The sequence below is a fragment of the Eurytemora carolleeae genome, unplaced genomic scaffold (genome assembly GCF_000591075.1).
Source record: "Eurytemora carolleeae unplaced genomic scaffold, Eaff_2.0 scaffold144, whole genome shotgun sequence".
Classification (NCBI taxonomy): Eukaryota; Metazoa; Arthropoda; class Copepoda; order Calanoida; family Temoridae; genus Eurytemora; species Eurytemora carolleeae.
The window spans coordinates 282,311-300,708 of record NW_019396044.1 but is presented as its reverse complement, the minus strand read 5'-3'; the positions used below and the strand labels follow the sequence as shown (position 1 = coordinate 300,708).

General features: G+C 32.0%; 1 protein-coding gene across 1 annotated transcript; it reads right to left on the bottom strand.

The window, feature by feature from the left end:
* Window positions 1-246: 246 nt before the first annotated feature.
* On the bottom strand, window positions 247-18,221 carry LOC111701614 (solute carrier organic anion transporter family member 5A1). Its single transcript, XM_023472982.1, has 21 exons — window positions 18,077-18,221; window positions 17,505-17,595; window positions 17,077-17,129; window positions 16,631-16,757; window positions 15,975-16,031; window positions 15,396-15,576; window positions 14,867-14,906; window positions 14,460-14,580; window positions 12,930-12,985; window positions 12,574-12,758; window positions 12,139-12,316; window positions 10,726-10,849; window positions 10,001-10,067; window positions 6,758-6,898; window positions 6,231-6,322; window positions 3,965-4,068; window positions 3,599-3,685; window positions 2,860-2,935; window positions 2,381-2,433; window positions 1,997-2,055; window positions 247-488 (listed from the first exon to the last, which is right to left on the bottom strand). The coding sequence occupies exons 1-21, from the start codon at window positions 18,188-18,190 to the stop codon at window positions 413-415; spliced, it is 2,082 nt and encodes a 693-aa protein (XP_023328750.1). The 5' UTR covers window positions 18,191-18,221; the 3' UTR covers window positions 247-412.
* Window positions 18,222-18,398: the final 177 nt, after the last annotated feature.

Sequence of the window (18,398 nt, the reverse complement as noted above, 5' to 3'; positions counted from 1 at the left end):
AACCTTAATTTTACATGCAAGGATTTTCAAATCTTCGGGACAAAAGAACATCACATTTCTTATTCAAGAAAGGAAATTAAACAAATGGTTTATTTATTTGATTTGCATAAATGAAGATTTTTTGTTAAATCTAAAAATCAGGATTTAGAAGTAGGGATTAGTGTTTTTTTTATGTTTAAATAAAAAGATTTTCAAAAAAAATCATAAACAATTTGTCCAGCGTGACTCTTCCTTTAAATTATTGTAAAGATTATAATTTCTCTTAACATAAAAGTAGATGTGTGTTACAAATGTTTTAAATAATTGTGACCTAGATTTTGTTTCTATTTTTAAGATCAGAAGATGACTCACACAAAATATATAATAAGTTAAATGTGTTCAACTAATTACATATATAATAATAATATTAATATTATTGTCTAAAAACTCCTTCTTTGGCCAGGGAGGCAGTTGATGCGTAGGCAACTAGATTATTGGTTTTCATCGCACTAAAATAGAAATATGAAAGTACAAAGGTCTCCATAAATACAATGACGACTTTAAAACTAAATAAATGATTCAAAATCTCCTAATGGATCAGACCACTCTTTAAGTTGCATGATCCGAGCTGGTACAACATTTTCTTTATATGCATTTAGTCGTACTGTCCAGTCTGAACTACCAAATTTAAAGTCGACCCAGCACGTTGTATGCAACTGCAGTAGGCTGGCAAGATCACAATGAATAGGAGACACATCAAAACTAGTGGCTAAAAACGTCCAATAAACTTAAACATTTCTTTGATGTCTTCCTTTTCTACTGTATTATAGGATTCACTGTAGGAACAATTAATAAAATTAGAGTATACAATGTCGCCGCCTTTTGACTAACATTACCGATCCATAATTCCTACAACAGTGGGAGAGAGGGATCTTTAGTTACTTAACTCTTCCAGAGCCCGCGATTAAAAAAATATGGGAAAATGGCTCGGGTCTAAGCTGTCGTTGGACCTTATTTACGGCTTGAGCTTTCGGATTCAAGCTGCATCTTATTTTCCAAAGAGTTCAGTTTAAAAAACCGGTTTAATATTCTATTTAGCAGATAGATTTTAATGGTAGGAATTGGCGCATTCCGGGATTTTCTGAGAAAAAGACTCAACAGGGAGCCTAATTCTCCACTAAAACCAACCAAGGTCGGTTTTATTTTTATTGGGCCTAACTCCTTAAGTCGAGCCGAAGATTTTGCAGCTGTCAATCACGTGACACAAGCTGACGTTAGCATTGGGTCGAAGATTGGATCTTAAAGTCGGGTTTAAGGAATTACGGCTCGAGCTCAGGATTTTAAATCGCGGGCCGTGGGGTAATTAAGTAAAATACCATATCTTTGCGAAAATTTTGTCAGTAAAATTCACACATTTTCATCTCAAAAGAGGATAAAGATGTGAATAAGTATTTTTTGGGAAATTAAAGATTTGCTTAAATTTTCTGTAAAGCAGTTGTAACAGTCAGTTAGCGCTTAAAAAACATAATTGACTTATTTCTTTTACCTTTTATCGCTATATTTTAGGAAGTTTTATTTAAGTAAAAAGCGAACCATTCAGTTTTTGTAAAATAAACTCGCTGATTATCATTTTCAAATGCATAAACTTGTAAAATAGCTAAGATTTTAACGTTCAGTTCGTTAAATGAAATCTTTTTTAAGTAAATAGGCTATAGTTATTTAGTTCAGATGACAGAAACAAAGATACCCCTTTAAACCTTTTTCAATTCATCATTGTGGAAAATATTGTCGTTTTTCTACAGTTTATTGGTGTCAATTTCTCCGGTATTATTTCTCATGCAGGATACACAATTGACACTTGGAAAACAACAATTGAAAGAAACCAAGAAAGTAGATAATTGATATCTTATGCTGTGAATATTACACAAATGGAGAGTTAATTAAAATGAGGCGTACATTCCCTCAGGGTAAAGAAGCAGTAAAAAATGAAAAAAACATTAAATATTTTGATACTTACTTGTTGATGGGCGGGGTTACGCTGATTGCAGGAATTTCGGAATAGAAAATTTTCAAATCCTGAAAAACAAGCGTTTAGCATAGATGCATGATATAAACTTTGAGTATATAAGTTAAAAAATAATCTTGTTGTTGTTTTGCATATACTACTAAAAACACTGATTCTTAAAAACAAAACCGATCTCTGCAGGCTGAAAAACTGCTGCGGGTATTAGTAGGCATGTTATAAAGTTTGAGTATATTAGTTAAAAAATAATTTTGTTGTTGTTTTGCATCTACTACTAAAAACACTGATTCTTAAAAACAAAACCGATCTCTGCAGGCTGACAAACTGCTGCGGGTATTAGTAGGCACATTCTTATTTAACTCTTTTTTAATACCTTACCTTGGAATAATACCACACAGCAACATCACACAGTACTCCGAGGGATGAGATTGCTAAAAGATGTAAAAATGAAAATTCAGCTGAAATTAATTTTTTTTCTAAAGTTTGGAACTATATCTAACAGAATTGATTATTCACTTCACACTCTAGTTTTCTGATCGATGGTCTAGCGATGTACTAAATTCATTTAAATAATTTCCACTTTTACCCAAATGTTGACTGGGAGAATTTCAGCTTGGAATGGAAACGTTGTTTTGCTATGTTATATTCATAAACAAAGGAACTGAGTTTTACAAACAAACTAAAATTTTCCCATCACTTTAATTTTGCAACCAGATGGTAAAAACCATTTTTAAACTTTTCTTCTAACGATATATCAAATGTTTGAATGTCTACGACATCGGGGGGCAAATATATATGTATTACAAAATGAGATTTTGAGGCAAATTTCATTTCATTTGGTGTTAAAATATAAATACCTGCAGTTGTAAGCATCAAGACTTTTCTTAGAGAATCAGTGTCATACAAGAGACAGTTAGTAGTGTCACCACATTCCTGTATAAATATAAAGAAAATAGTTAGCTTTAAACCTTTCTGTGTTTTGATGTTTCATTAAATATTTAAAATCATAACTTGAGTCAAACAGTCGCATTCTTAATTTACAGTCTTATGTAGTGTCATTGAAAAAAAAAAAAAAATACAAATTCGGTTGATAATTTTGAAAAAAAGATTTAAATTTAAATTGAACCTCTTCTCTAAGGATCGATGATAGAGAAAGGAGTAACAGTATAGGGCCAGGGGTATTGAACCATCTTTCTTATCTAGAGAACGGCATTTCTTATGCCGGCAGAGAAAGCAGATCGTCGGCTATCTTAGCCCCAGAGTTCCAAAGGGGAGTTAGTAAGCATCCGATCAGAAGAGTCAAATGGCAATATATTAGCCCATAGCGACTATCATGTATATTTAGATCAACTCTGGTTGGTCCAGCAATAATTGTTTGTATCATCATAATGTAAATATATTGTGTGTGCAACCATGCTTTGTTATTCCACTCAATCTTGGCTTTTTGATACTGAATTATTTTCAAGTCTATAATATGAAACAGATGAAAAAAATACATTTCTGTTTAGTCATTTATAAATAATCAGGTTCAGTAGTGTCCCCACTAAAACCAAGATGGATATATACAGACGACATTTCAATCAATAAAAATTTTACCTCCTGCCAAAGAATACAAGATTGGTCGATTATTGCCCCGTACACAATCGGAGAAGGCAGCATCGCCAGTAGTGACATGAAGACGACCTAGAAGTAATCTTAAATAAGGATTTAAGGGAAAATACATTTCAGGTAAAGAAAAATATTCCTGATATAAGTGGTAATCAAAAAAATGTGGACAGATTTTTTTCTTCAACGTTATTTCGATTGATTAAGTGATATTGCTATTTTTTGTTATGTCCTTGTTATTATTACTCATATAATTTCAAAAGTTTTCAGGGCACATTTTTGAAAATAATTAGTTACAAATTACAAAATGATAAAATGAAATAATTCCAGTGATTCCAGATTACTACTGAGTCATACCTGGAATGCCATAGAAAGTGCTTTATCTCTGACTTCTATACATCTTAAAGCTACCAGAAGGTTTCCTACTCTACCAGTCGAGGCAACAATGGACAAAACAAATACTGAAATTTTGAAAGTTATATTACAAAATAAATAAAAAAAATATTTCTACAAATCAAAGTTCAGATTTAAAATTGATTAAATCAAGTTTAAATATTTCAGGGAGAGGGAGTGTTTGGGAATAATTAATTGAAAGTTTTTTTTGATTTGGTTATTTTATTTATAGCAATCACTTATCAAAAGCCCCTATATTACTGAGCATCAATTTTAAAGCTAGTGTTTATGGCTTTAAGAAATATTTTAAGACCTAAACGAAAACGTTGATTAATTAACAACGTCGTCTTTGTTTGAAATCCATGATCAAACGCACTGAAAACATAGATTTAGTATTTACTTTTGTTGGTATTTTTTGATTTGCTGCTTCACTGACCTATTGCTATTGTAAAATAGGTATTAACCCAACCCCCATATATTTATCGCGAAAATTACAGTTTGTTCTACGAAACATTACAGTAGCAACTAACAAGACGTCTTAAAAGACGTCTTAGGATGAATTGTGTGTATCAGATTGTAAATGCATTGGAAACTGTGACTAAAAATAATATTTGGCTGGAGAACGAGGTAGTGTGACATGCTTTTATGTTTTTTCGCAAAGGCGTTTTCCCTAGGATGACTTCCCAAGTGACAATTTCCCACGTGCCATTTTTCCAAATGTCCAAGCAGCAACTCCAAACTGTGCAATTCAGGCTAAGCGCTGTGGGCAGGATGGGCTAGGGGGCATAGCGCTGCGGCTGGGACAGATTTAGGAATTTGCCGTTTGGGAAATTGAACATTTAGGAAGTTATTACTTGAAAAATACCCTTGGGAAGTTGCCTTTAGTAAAGTACCAAACATCTGTAAAACATGGATCTCCATGGGATTGAATGAAATGTAAAAAATATCCAGAACTACCCCAGGAAACAGAAGTGGAAATCCGGGTTACGGTCTACGTACGGAAATGATCCGGAAATTTTTTCCATTTCCATTATGGAAAAGGTTCCGGAAAACCGGAATTCCAGAACGATTTCCGGAACGATTTTTTTTCCATAAAACGGAAATTTCCGGAACGTTGTTCCAGAATTACGGATCGTTACGGAATTCCAGAACGTTCTGGAAATTTCCAGAATGTTCCAGAATATCGTTCCGGAAATTTTCCAGAAAATTGTTCCGGAAATTTCCTGTTTCCGGAACATTTGGTACCAGAATTACATTAAAGTCTTACATATGTAAATACAACACCAGTTAGTAACACTAACAATATATGGATGGATGCTGGACGGTAGAAAAAGTTATACTCAATAATCAATATTCAAAGTTACTATAGTAAAAATTCTTTAAGTTCCGTTTTACGGAATGGAAATTTTCCAGTTTACGTTTCGTAAACCGTAAAAATTTCCAGTTTACGGAATGGAAACCGGAAATTTTTCCGGTTTACAAAATGGAAACTGGAAATTTTCTGGTTTCCATTTATACCAGAATTATCCCGGAATTCCGGTTTACGCAACAAATTTCCGGATCATTCCATTTCCAAAATGGAAATCTTTTTTCTGGAAAAATGGAAACCTTAATGATACAGCTAGTTGTTAACTAGTTGTCCTAAGCTCCACTTTATTTCTACTTTGACTCTACTTTTGAATTTCTGTCACCAACTGGGTGAAATCTGGAAGCATAAATTTGACAAACTTAATTTTTTAAATCCCAGTTTTTACCAGGTTAGGCTGAAAACTTGATATTCAAATCTCCCCTTCAAAACTCCACTTTAACTCGACTTAAACTCCGCTGTTAAACTCCACTTATCAGCTGGATGAAATCTGGGTGCATAAACTTGGCTTAAACTTCCAATATCTAGGCGCATTAACTCAAGTTTTAACCCACTTCTCTTGCAGGTGAAAACTCCATCTTAAAACTCAATTGAAACTCCACTTCTGGAAGGCAAAAGTAGAGTTTCTGTTTGCTGTGGCGGTTTCTGTACTCATTTTCATTTTTATTTATTTCTAAAGACTTAGTAACATTGCAATTCTTGAATGAAAAAAATGTTTTTGATTAAACCAAAGATAAACATGTCTTTGTCAGCTATGCCTTATAAACTCCTAGTTTTTTTAAAGATTGGTCACAAAATGTTCTTAATTATTAACTGTTGTTGACTTAACTTCATAAAATTAAAGATCCAGCAAAAATAGTTGACCTGCAATCATAAATTGATAAAATTTCTCCTCACAACCTTCCACCTTACACCATCCAGATACTGCTTCAGATACAGGTTCTGAAGCATAACTCCTTAAATACCAGGCTATTAGATGTTAATTTATTTTCATATACAATGTATGACATATTTGTAAATGTAAAAATGATAAACCAAATTTTGAAAAACAATGACTAAAGGTTTTGTTTAAACTTAACAAAATGTCAGCCCTGTCAGAATTATGAATTGATTTATATTAGGCTCAGATATTATTGATAATATATAGCTTGATTTTAACATACACTGTCTGCTATCTTCATATTCATGCTTCCCTGTAACTGTAATATTGTGCCTTTGTTCGCTAAAAACTTAATCAGCCATTTCTTGACTTTATCCGAGCTAGAAGGCCCAATTTGACCTTGGGATCGTCTTAGCTTTTAAGTTTCAAATCATATTTTACAGTCTCGTCCTTTGTGGTAGAACCTGTATATAAACATATGCAAATTATGAATATTTGTTCTAAACTGCACCTGTGTGTTTCTTCAATAAGAACGAGTGGAGCATGAGATACAGATTTGAGGATATCCTTCTCAATCCATTCTTTAGAAAGAGATGTATTGAAGGTAGATCTAGCCTCAGATACACACAAACAATTTCCGTACTGTTTCTTTCTAAAACAACATTACTCTAATTAACATGTCTTTTTGATATATTCATGATATTTTCCATATTATGAGAAATTTATTCAAGACATCATATCCATCACAAAATGATTCATTCCATGATTTAAATCATATGCAATGTAACAGATCAAAGAATGACTACTTTTACTTTCCTCTGCATGGCCTTATGTATATAGTGTTGTAAAACTATAGGCAGGTGTAAGTGATCAAGTTAACTAATTGACTTGTAGACTCATTGTTTAGATGACTTGTTGACTGGTTGATTCATTGTTTAGTTGACTCGTTTACTTGTTAACTAAGCTCCTTAACTCGAGTGCACAAAAGTTGCAAATATTCACTAAGATGAATATATTTCAAACCTGCAATAAAATGCAGGTATAGTAAAATAAATGTCAATGTATACATGTTATTGAATGTTTATTAAGATATCTCACTATTTTGTTGTAATAAGAAGTGATTAAGGATCAGAGGATTTGATTTGTAAATACTTCTAAAAATATAAACCCAGTTGTTTGTTTACTGTGGATATCAAAGTTATTTGTGGATTTGATTTTTCACAAGCAATACATTTTACTGTTTCAATTTTCCTTCGTCGGTGTAGGAAGGTAGAGTCGGAGAAATTGTTTGCCCAGAAAAAATCTTTACTGACTTTATGTGCCAATGACAAAGTTGGTGGGTAAATAATCCTAGACTTTATATGTTCATCATCAGTTTGTCGGAGACTAAATGTTTGCAGGGTGATTAGTAAAGTTTGAAGAAAACTAAAAAATTCTATTTCTTCAAACTCATACTCGACAACATTACGTTGGGGTGGGGGGTGGGGGGGGGTAAGGAGACAGATTTAAGGTCAACAGTGGCGGGTGCTAAAGTTTGAAGGTGAAAGGATTAGTATGAGAATAAAATGTGAACATAAATCATGCAATTGAGGGTAAAGCAGAATATGGGATTGATTGATTGAAATGTGATTGATATAGTTCTTGAAATTGCCATGTAAAGTGAAGATCTAATTTTAACTGAGTTGAGACTTGAGGTTGGATAAATAAATGAAATTGAAAGAATCAAAAATTTTAATTGTTGAATTGTTGGATAAATAAATAAATTGTAATTGATGTTTGTTGGATGAATAGATAAAACTAAATAAAATAAAAATTGAAATTGATGTATTAAGTAACATTTGCTCATTTTGCCAATGTTAGTTAAGCAGAGATATTATTTCCAGCCTTTTAGATTTTACAATGAAAGGTTTGAGAGTTAATCAGCAAATATATTATGGAGCTCACATGCAGTTTGAACGTTATCTGGGATCAATCCAAGTGTAGTCTTGAAGGATGAATTACGGCGGGTAATGAGGTTAAAACAATGTCTTTTCCTCTTTTTATTCTCAATTAAGTGAAAAATAAAAAAATAAAAATTATTGATTTAAATAAAGGACAGTTAATAAATAAGTTTAAGAATCAAGATTCTTGAACTTGTATTTTAGATTTAAAATCTTGGGAATAAACTTGATTATTACAAATTAGCAAAAACTTTATTTTCCTTAAAAAATAAAATGAATTGTAAAATTATTTATCATTGGGAACCCTGTAACCAGAATTCAATGAGCTCTATAGCGCGTTGTCAGAGGATTCAGTGTAGAATTCGTCTTGAGGATCTGGATCAGCAGCAGAACCTGGATCTGTTAAAGAATCAGGCTTGGTTGAAGGAACTGGTTTGATTGGAGGATTAGGGGCAGTTGAAGGATTTGGTTTGGTTGGAGTATCTGGTTTGGTAGATTCTTATCATGGAAAGAGGTCAAAAATCTGGTTGACATCTCTGCCAAAGATGTCAGTGCTCCCAAATTATTCAATTAACTTGATCTTAAAGTTGTTCCAGTTGGTGATGTGGTTAAAATAGTTCATTGATAGCATTGATGGTGAGCACCAGCTTGACAGAATCTTTGCATCTGGTCAAAGTGAATCTGTGAATGGATGGAGAACAGCCAAGGGTAGAAATCATAGGACTGGACACTCCAGTTGGCAGTGAAGAGTTTGGGGGGCTTGAAACTGGCAGGAGTTGTTGGGTAAGAATGGTTTAGGACTCGTTCGCTGGGTGGGGAGCCGGGCAATGGGATAGTCCTGGCAATGTGGGAATCCAGGATGTTCATAGTGGTCAGTTGGGTAGCACATAGGGTGGAGCAGCCATAAAGAAGGAAATCCATGCTGGATTTTAGGATTTGTCTGTACAGGTGGTTGATGTCTTCCAGTTCCTGGACATTATTCATCTAATTTGCATTTAGTAATGCATAGGTGAGAAGCAGGATGGGGTGGTAGGCAGGTGGTTGAGGGAAGAGGATGGTGGGTGGAGAGGGCTGGGTGGTTTTGCTGTTGTTCAGGTCCACATCCAGATTGCGAATGTGGTTGGTTGGCATGCTACAGATCATACAACCTTATAGAAGGCAAGGAGAATTTCTGGTGAATACTTTCTGAGGCTCTTGGGATCTCATTGTTGTCTCCATTTGTAACATCCTGTTGAAGAGATTGAACAATGTTCATTGGTTTCGGATTGGCAGTTTGAAATGAAAAACTAAAGGAGGGCATCAGTGACTAAGTTGACTAATTGACTTTTAGACTCATTGTTTAGATGACTTGTTGACTCCTAGACTCATTGTTTAGTTGACTTTTCCTCTTGTTTACTAAGCTCCTTAACTCAGGCACAAAAGTTGCAAATATTCACGAAAATGAATATGTTTCAAAAATGCAAAAAAATGCAGGTATAGAAAAAATAAATGTCAATATGTAAATCTTATTAATTGTTTAATAAGATATCTTATTATATTGTTGTGTCAGGGTTATAGGGAGTGACTAAGGATTGGAGGTTTGATAGAATAGTTAAAACGTTTGCAAATACTTATAAAAATATAAATCCGGATTTTTAAGTGTAATTTACTTGGATTGCAAAGTTATTTGTTGATTTGATTTTTTACTATTAAAACATTTCACTGTTTCAATTTTCCTTTGTCTTAATAAGGAGCTAGAGTCAGAGAATTGTTTGGTTTGGATTTGGGACAATATTACTTGCTTTTCATAAATTCCAACAATAGATATAGCTTACTTTCCATCAAGACTTAGAAGCTCTGTGCATCCAGCATAACAGGGAGAATAAAAGTTGGTAACTCCATCTGTAAATTAATATTAAAAGTTGGTTTCCATAAAACTGTGATAATTTTAATGGCGACACAATTGGCTACAAGTTATTTTGTTTAAGATCTTTTCCTAAAAACCTAATATATGTTTAGATTTTTCTCACAAGAATTGCAAGACACTATGATTAGAATGTGCCAAAAGTTGCATATGAGGTATTCATCATATTCTTTTAACAAAAATACCCTAAGGGGGATGGTGCTCTTACAGACACCCCTTTACATTTTCTTATTGATGTATTTCCTATTGGTCGCCATTTCTGTCATTAAAAACACCTGATATCACTACTCTAATTCATGGCAGTTCATACTTTTTGAAAACCCTTGGGCTATATTTTAATAATCTTCAAAAAAATGGATTTCAAAATCCAGGTACTGAGCAAAAAAGGGCAAAAACATAAATTGCGGAAAATATGATATATTATTCATTTTTTAAATCCCTCGATCCAGCAAAATAAAATATGCAAAAATTATAAAACTCAAGTGTGTATTCAAGTCTAGGGCCAATCATTAAAGACAACCATTTATGGCTTGATGAGTCATGTTACAAATCATAAAATAAGTGTGAAGGTAATCGTCATATTTTTTAACAAAATAATGGATCTGATTATTCTTTAATGAGTTTACAAAGCTGTACCTTTTGAACAAATAGGTTGAGGTCTTGTGACGGGACAACCACACTCTTTATTACAACTGACGTTTATATCATATTCTCCTGATACGGACATATCACCGTACATGCGGGAGGTCGGACATCCAACCTAAATATATTTAAAGTTTAGCCTATTTGGCATAAATGACGGATTGTTGGGGGGAAGGTGAGGCCTGTTTTGAAGGGTGGCAACTAGCTATGGGGTTTCCAATTGCAATTACGCAAAAATTGCGCGCAACTCTACCGAATTGCATGTAATTGTTATCAAATTGCTCGAATTGTGTGGAATTAAAATCCACTTGCGTTGGAAATCCTAGTGCCAAATTACAGAGAGATCTGACAGGTTACTCAAAATGTGGATTATTTTATTATTATTTTTTTTGAAAAATCTATAAATGACTATTGTTGTAATAAACATAAGGATCATTTTAAAATCTTTTTTTTTAAGGAAGCAGCTTAAATTTTTTTATTAGGATTAATGATCTTTATAAAAAACGAAGATTTCTGATTTTATTGAATTTTGAAAATTTTTCTAATTTCCCCATCATTTTTAAAGTACAGAAATGACCGGCACATTTTGGGAATCCCAAGACGTTTTAAGTAAAAATAAAAATAAAATAATAGGGGACATCCTATATTCCAATGTGGGTTTTTATAGAATAAAAATTATATTTTTAACAAATTTTCATCTGACCATAAGATAACGCTTATCTAACAATTTTCTTATTCAGTTTATTGTTTGCAACAGCTGGCTCAGCTGATTTACAATAAGTTTAAGAAATGAAGATTTTTATCATTATCGATTATGGAAAAAAATCAAAGATCTATAAATGACTATAATTCTGATAGCCTGTAGGATTATTTTTAAAAGAATTAAGTAACTGCAGTTTGAGGATTAATTATTATCATTTTATTATTATTTTGTTCATAAGGATTAATGATATAAATATTAAACACATATAATGAAGATTAATATAGATGTAGATATTCATGATTTCTTCTGAAAGACCATATAATAAATTAGTTAGATAAACATTTTTCTTAAACATTTAAAGATAATTTCTGTAATTGGAAATTATAACCAATCTTTGGTAATTTCTATAATGTCATATCAAAAATAGAACTGTGCATGTTAGCGCTTTTTCAGTCCGTTTGTTGACTATTGGCAACAGTTCGTTTTCAAAAAATAAGTTAACGAGTTTTTTTGTTAACATTTTTCTGTTAATTCTTTACAATTACAGCCCGTTAACGGAACTTTTCCCTGCCAATCTGTATAAAAAAATTTTATTTTAAAACTAAAACTGATTCTTTCCAAAAAAGAATTTTATTTTTAATTTGCTAATTTCCGTCCATCAATGCAACTTTGTTTCGACCTTACATAAAAATACATAAACTAACCATAGAGAAGAATATTAGAACAATTATGTAACAAACTCCCAGGAACACATTCCAGCCTGACAATGTTCTGGCAGAAAATTTGAATTTCCCGATGAGGTATCCGGAAAAAATTAGACCAAAAGCTTTAGCTCCAGTTCCTATTGTTCCAGCGTATACAGAAGATCTGGATCCAGTTTGCCTGAACAAAGATCACTACGGGTTAAATTTGAATTAATAAATGACCGAATACAAACTAGGCGTACTATTAAGACCTCTATTTCTAATGATAAAATTAACTTTGCGATTAAGGGGGATCTAGCACTGCGGCTAGGACTTGCCACTTCATTTGAACATTCATTTAATAGCACAAAAAGACATTCAATATCAGAATCATATATTAGAAAGTTATTTAAAAATATTTTAGTTTTTAGAATTTGACGTGTCAAACATTAATACCTGAATTGAAACTCAATATATTTTGGCATAAATGTTCCGAATCCCATGAACGCAAAAACAACAAAGATGGATGAGAAAAAGTTCCACATAAACAGCTTGTTGGTGAGAAGACGTATTAACGCAGCTTTGAAGTTTGTTCTCGCCGCAGATTCCTGCTTTGTCAAGGTCTTCATTTCTGCTGATTCCTGTAATGAATTTTCTAACACATATAAATTAGTGAAATGTAAATGTAAATGTAAATGTAAATGTATGTGCAAAAAAATTCCATATCGAATTCGATTTGGATTGATTTTACAGCGCCGTATTATTTCGTTATCTTCGCCTAAATACAATTTTTCTTCAAATCACTATCTAACCTTGCTTGCGTCTGAGTCGGCTTTAGGTAATCGTTGTGGAAAGAGAACCAGTGGAGCTAGGAATCACAGATTTTTTTATTTGGATTAAAAAACCCGTTCTTTTGATTTTATTTGACTGTCTATTAAAAGAGGGCCATGTCTGAATTCGATTCAAAACTGTGCTACGGATCCTCTGAAAACTTTTGCTGGTCAATAAAGATTCTTTTTCTAGTTTTATAAATAATTATTTTTGACAATTTCCTCTATTGGTTCTTTGGCAGACATCTGCAAATAGTATTTGTTTGTAGAAAAACCACATTAGAAATTAAAATCATACTTTTAAAGGAGGCCAGTCCACCCTCTCAAAGTTTTATAGAGGATCCCATTTTTTCCTTATAACGCAGGTTTTGAAGTTTTTATCTCATTTTTTGGGAATTTAAAAATTCTTGATGTTTTTTTTAAAATTTGAATTTTTCATTACTTTTTTCGTTAATTTACAATATTTATGGCCATTCTACAATTAATTTCAGAGTTACAAGTGAGGTTAAAATCAAAGGAAATGAGTCTTTGTCACAAACTCAAATTTTCCTATATTATATCTTTGCAACCGGAAGCTGTAAACCTGTGATATTTCAAACTTAGATTACTTGATCTATCAGAATTCATAGTTTGAAATATTTAAGGTTTACGACAAAGGCTTGTAAAGATATACGAATCAGAAAATCATAATTTGTGACAAAGACTCAATTCCTTTAAAATCCTTGATAATATGATTAAGTAGAAATTGCTGATGTTTTTTTGTGGGAATCTACAGGACAATCTGAGTAAAGAGTTTTAGATGAAGAAGAAATTCAGTGCCTCTACATTTTATCGGGATGTATAATATGAATAAAAAATTGCTCTGGATGAAATCTTGACTTTGAGTCTGACGTGCGAATTGATCCTGAGGTCAAAATTGTGTCTTGTAAATCTCGGGATCAAACTCTGATCTATACAGATGTACAAATCTATGGTATAAGATATAATTCCTTTCGGTTATCCCGTGGCGATCCTACCATACACACAGGTAGCGGAAATGAAGACATCGAGCACCAATCTTTAAAATTTAAAAGTTGCCACCAGTGTAATTTCACACAAAAGTTTTGACTTCTCGGATAAAATATTTTAGAGATCACCAATGAGAGATCAACGAGAGACTGAGTTGAACACTATTCCAATTTTGCAATTGCTCAATTTTCTATTCCTTTATATACGCAACCAGATTTTCTAAACCTATTCTATTTTAATCAAAGAATAATAATTCTAATAGAGTTAATAGTTTAAAATATCAAAGCTCAATTGGATGTAGGGATTAGAACATCGAGTTTGTGATTTGAGAATTCAATTATAAATAAAGTCCATTTTTGTCGTTTTTATTATGTAAAAGGTTCATGCTTTTTTTCAAGATCATGTGATGTGGTCTCACAACAATCTCGCATTTCAACTATTCTGTGTGTAGAAATTAATCTTATAAAGATAATTGATGATTAAGATGGTAAACAAATCTGTTTCCTGAGAAAATGAGAAGCAGAGTTCCAATAATTGGGAATCCGATCCACCAAGCTCCTAACCATCTAGGATCTCCCTCACCGAACCCTGGATCCACTCCAGGGTAAACATACGTGTTCAAACACTTAGAAAATATATATTAATGGATCTGTAATTGCGACCCTCCAAGCAAGAAGGATAATGTATGATTCACAATGGCACCCTTGAAACCTTTATCTAATCAATAATGTTGATGATATGGTCGTTTTTCTTAGGTTAAAAGTGTTTAGTTCTGATAATTTCGAAATTTTTTCTGCTGTAGAAAGGCGCAACTCACCGTATAGTAAAGAAATCACAATGCAAATCTATCAGTTTTCAAAATTATAAACATTGAAAATTTCTCCATGAAAATATAAAAAAAAATTAAATACCTTGGCACCCAGCATATAACCCAGGGTTGGTCCAACTAATCTAAAATTACATTATTAAGATCTTAAGTAAACTTTGTTAAAATATTATCGTACTAATAGAGTAATAGTTTATACAAATAAAGCAGTATTCTTCAGAATTTTAAAATTTTTGATATTTTTGAAGTAAATTTTTTAACCTTTTCTTGGGATCTGTGATTCGCTTTTTTTCGTGAAATTTCACTTTTATTCGTTTTGCGAAAATTTTGCGAAATAAGAAATGCGAAAATTAAACGTTTTTAAAGATATTAGATTATCAGAATTGGAAAGTACTCATGATCATTTATGACCTAATAGATCTAAGATTATGCGATATTTCTTTTCAAGATTTTAATTATCATGAAAAAATCTGTTTTCCATTTACTAACTAACTACTAACAAGCGATATTCTATACTTATTACGTACCTCGTTTAAATCATTATTTTTATTTTTAATTGATTTTTGATTAAATTTAATAATTATAATAAACAAAGAATGTGTTTACTATTTTACCTAAATGTAAATGTAAGTCCCAACATGAAGGGTGAGTTTTCTTTTCCTGAATTATCATCCAAATAAACAATCCCAAAACTGTAGAAAAGAGAGTTCCCAATTCCCGTCAGACCAATTCCAAAGAAAACAAACATCAAACCAAGCCAGTCAATATTTCTAGATCCATCTGCATTACATACACCTAGAAAATATAAAAAAGACAGTTCCACTTCAAAAAAATCAAACAAAACTGCAAATTAAAAATTTTTCCAGTCTAAGTTTTGCACTTTTCTATTGTGGCGGTTCAAGTAAAAGAGAATTGGTTCAACTATAAATATTCCTGGTTCTTCTATAGATCAGCAATGATTCAAAATATTCTTTAGAAAAAATAAGCATTAGACGTTGAAAGAAGTAAAATCTTGTTAAATTAAAACAATAGAGCTCGGCGCAATGATGATGCCCTCTGAATAATGAATATCATAATTTATCCATCTTTGAATAAAATTTATTCATCCATTTAAAAAAATTGTGTGCCAGATAGTTTTCTTAAAAAATAGTATACAATATTTTAAGAAATACAAATTTAACATAAATAAAAACCTTCTAGAGAGTTGTAATGAACATCAGATCCGCACAAATCTGAATCTTTGACCAAATCTAAAATAAAGTATTTGAATTTTCCAAGATGTACCACTACTCTTCAGCTTGAGCCCGAGCATAGAAGAACTGGTTCAAATTAGTCTAAAATAGTTCAACTACATAAATCTGGTCTCCATGATCTCAGTTTTTTACGATATATCATCCTCAACGCCAGACAGACACAAAAGCTAATTTTCAGTATAATTCAATGAAAAAAGTTGTAATCTATTTAGTAGAATAAAGAAGTATTTATCATGCATAGCTCAAATGGTATACAACTATCTACATGAACGTGATTCAACGATATCTCTCTATTCATTAAATCTTTATCCCAACTCTCATATAATTCGCTAATAAAATTTTTGTTGATTTTTTATATCAAGCTAAATTGGGGTTTGCTACTTTAAAATTAAAGAATAAACATGTAGCTTATGAACCTTTGATATCAAATCTTCTACGACTTCAACTTTGGTCTACCCTTAATACCTGTTATGAATAGGCTACTGCTGGGAATAACTAACATTTTTTATTATGATGAATTAAAAATAACAATGAGAACTCATTGATATTTGCGACTTTTACTAACCAAATAAACCTATAGCAGTGAAATCATATACCTGAAGCTATAACACTCTCAGTGGCAATATCATTGTATCCTGTTATAAAGTGTGGTAGTGCCATCATATAAAGACCTATTGCAGAGATGCCAAGCCCTATTCCACACCACATAGGCCTCTTTGTAGCCTAAAAAACTTATAGAACTGAGATTTTAGTGGATGAGGGTTTGAATGGAGGATTTATAAAATAAAAAGGTTTTATAAAATAAAAAGGTTTATAAAATAAAAAGATTTTATAAAAATAAAAAGGTTTTATAAAATAAAAGTATGCATTCAGTCAGTATGTCGACCTTTTAAGCATGTGTTAATCTTTATCTCTAATTTTTCTGTATATTGTAGGACATAAAAAGTCCAAAACCAAAGTTTTTAAATTTATAATTCAGGGATAATAAGGCTCATAAGTCGTGAATACAATAATTCCCTATTCATAAGAAATCCAATTTTACCTTGACTGTGAGGGGCATAGCAAAAAGGAACAGTATCTGTGCCAACTCATTTCCTTTATTAAAGATCTTTAATCAATTATGACTTTTAAAATTAATATTTTGAAACACTTTATTTGACAGAGGTTGAGATTTTTGTTACAATTTTTCAGAGATACATTAAAAATAGGTAAATTATTATCGTGCTTTAGGTGGAGGAGTAATTACATTTATGCGACATTACTGGTACAACTTTGTGACTTCGTAGCTCATCTAGTTTTGATTTGTACGCACAAGTATTATATTAGAAATTCAAAACATTTTTGTTCTTCGAAATAGCTCTTTAATAAAATGAGCTATGTTTAAAAAAACGTAAGCTTTCAAACTAACTACGATTTATTTTTGGTCGACGAGTTACTTTAAATCTGGTATGCCGATAGGTTTAAACTTGCCTGACATAAGATACGCGGTTTCTTTTGATTTGATTCCAAATTTTCTCTCAAGAGTTGCAAGACTGGAAGAAATGTAACTGTACTGCATGCTCTAAACATTAATTTGTTGATCGATAGATTCAAATTTACCGATTCAATCATAGATACTCTGTTTCCTTTTCTTATTTGCATGATAAAAGTAAAAGGAAAAAATCATGAGTTAGAAAGATGTTTTAAGAATATCATGAAAAAAATATTTCTTAAAAGTTTTTATTCATTTTTCACGAAAACCTCTTCTGAATTTGAACTTCATAATATTAAAGTTTTGCTAGATATCAAATGTTTATGATGAACAAAAAAGTGATTGTGTTGCGAAGTGAAGCGTAATTTCATGTGACCCTCCAAAATCTAAATTATCTAAATTTTACACTTCATAACCTCGAGCAACGAAAATAATTTTCAATACATGAATTTTACCAGAAAGGGATAAATTATTTGGCTTACCGTCCCGCTTTGCTTTACAATGTCACTCTTGAAATCACACTTACAGTGATTACAGTCCATTAATAATTAAAATAGTTTTTTAACCGTACCTTCACGATTCCCAGTGCACCATACAAGAATATATAAACCTTCTTGGAGGCCAGAGGTTGAAGAAACTTAGGTCTCCAAGCCCCTAGGCCACACTGGGTCTCACGGTCCTCCATATAGATTTATGATTTTAAAATCTGCAAACGACCATTGATTGATTATTATTTAAAAAAGTAAAGTTTTTTTTTTATATGTGACAGTCATCAATCTTACGCCCTTCAGTCATCAGTTTACTGTTGCAGTTGCCCATCAGTTTTCAGTTTATGTGGTTGTGCCTGCCCATCAGACTATATCTTTTAGCTGCTTACGTACATAAGTTTTTAG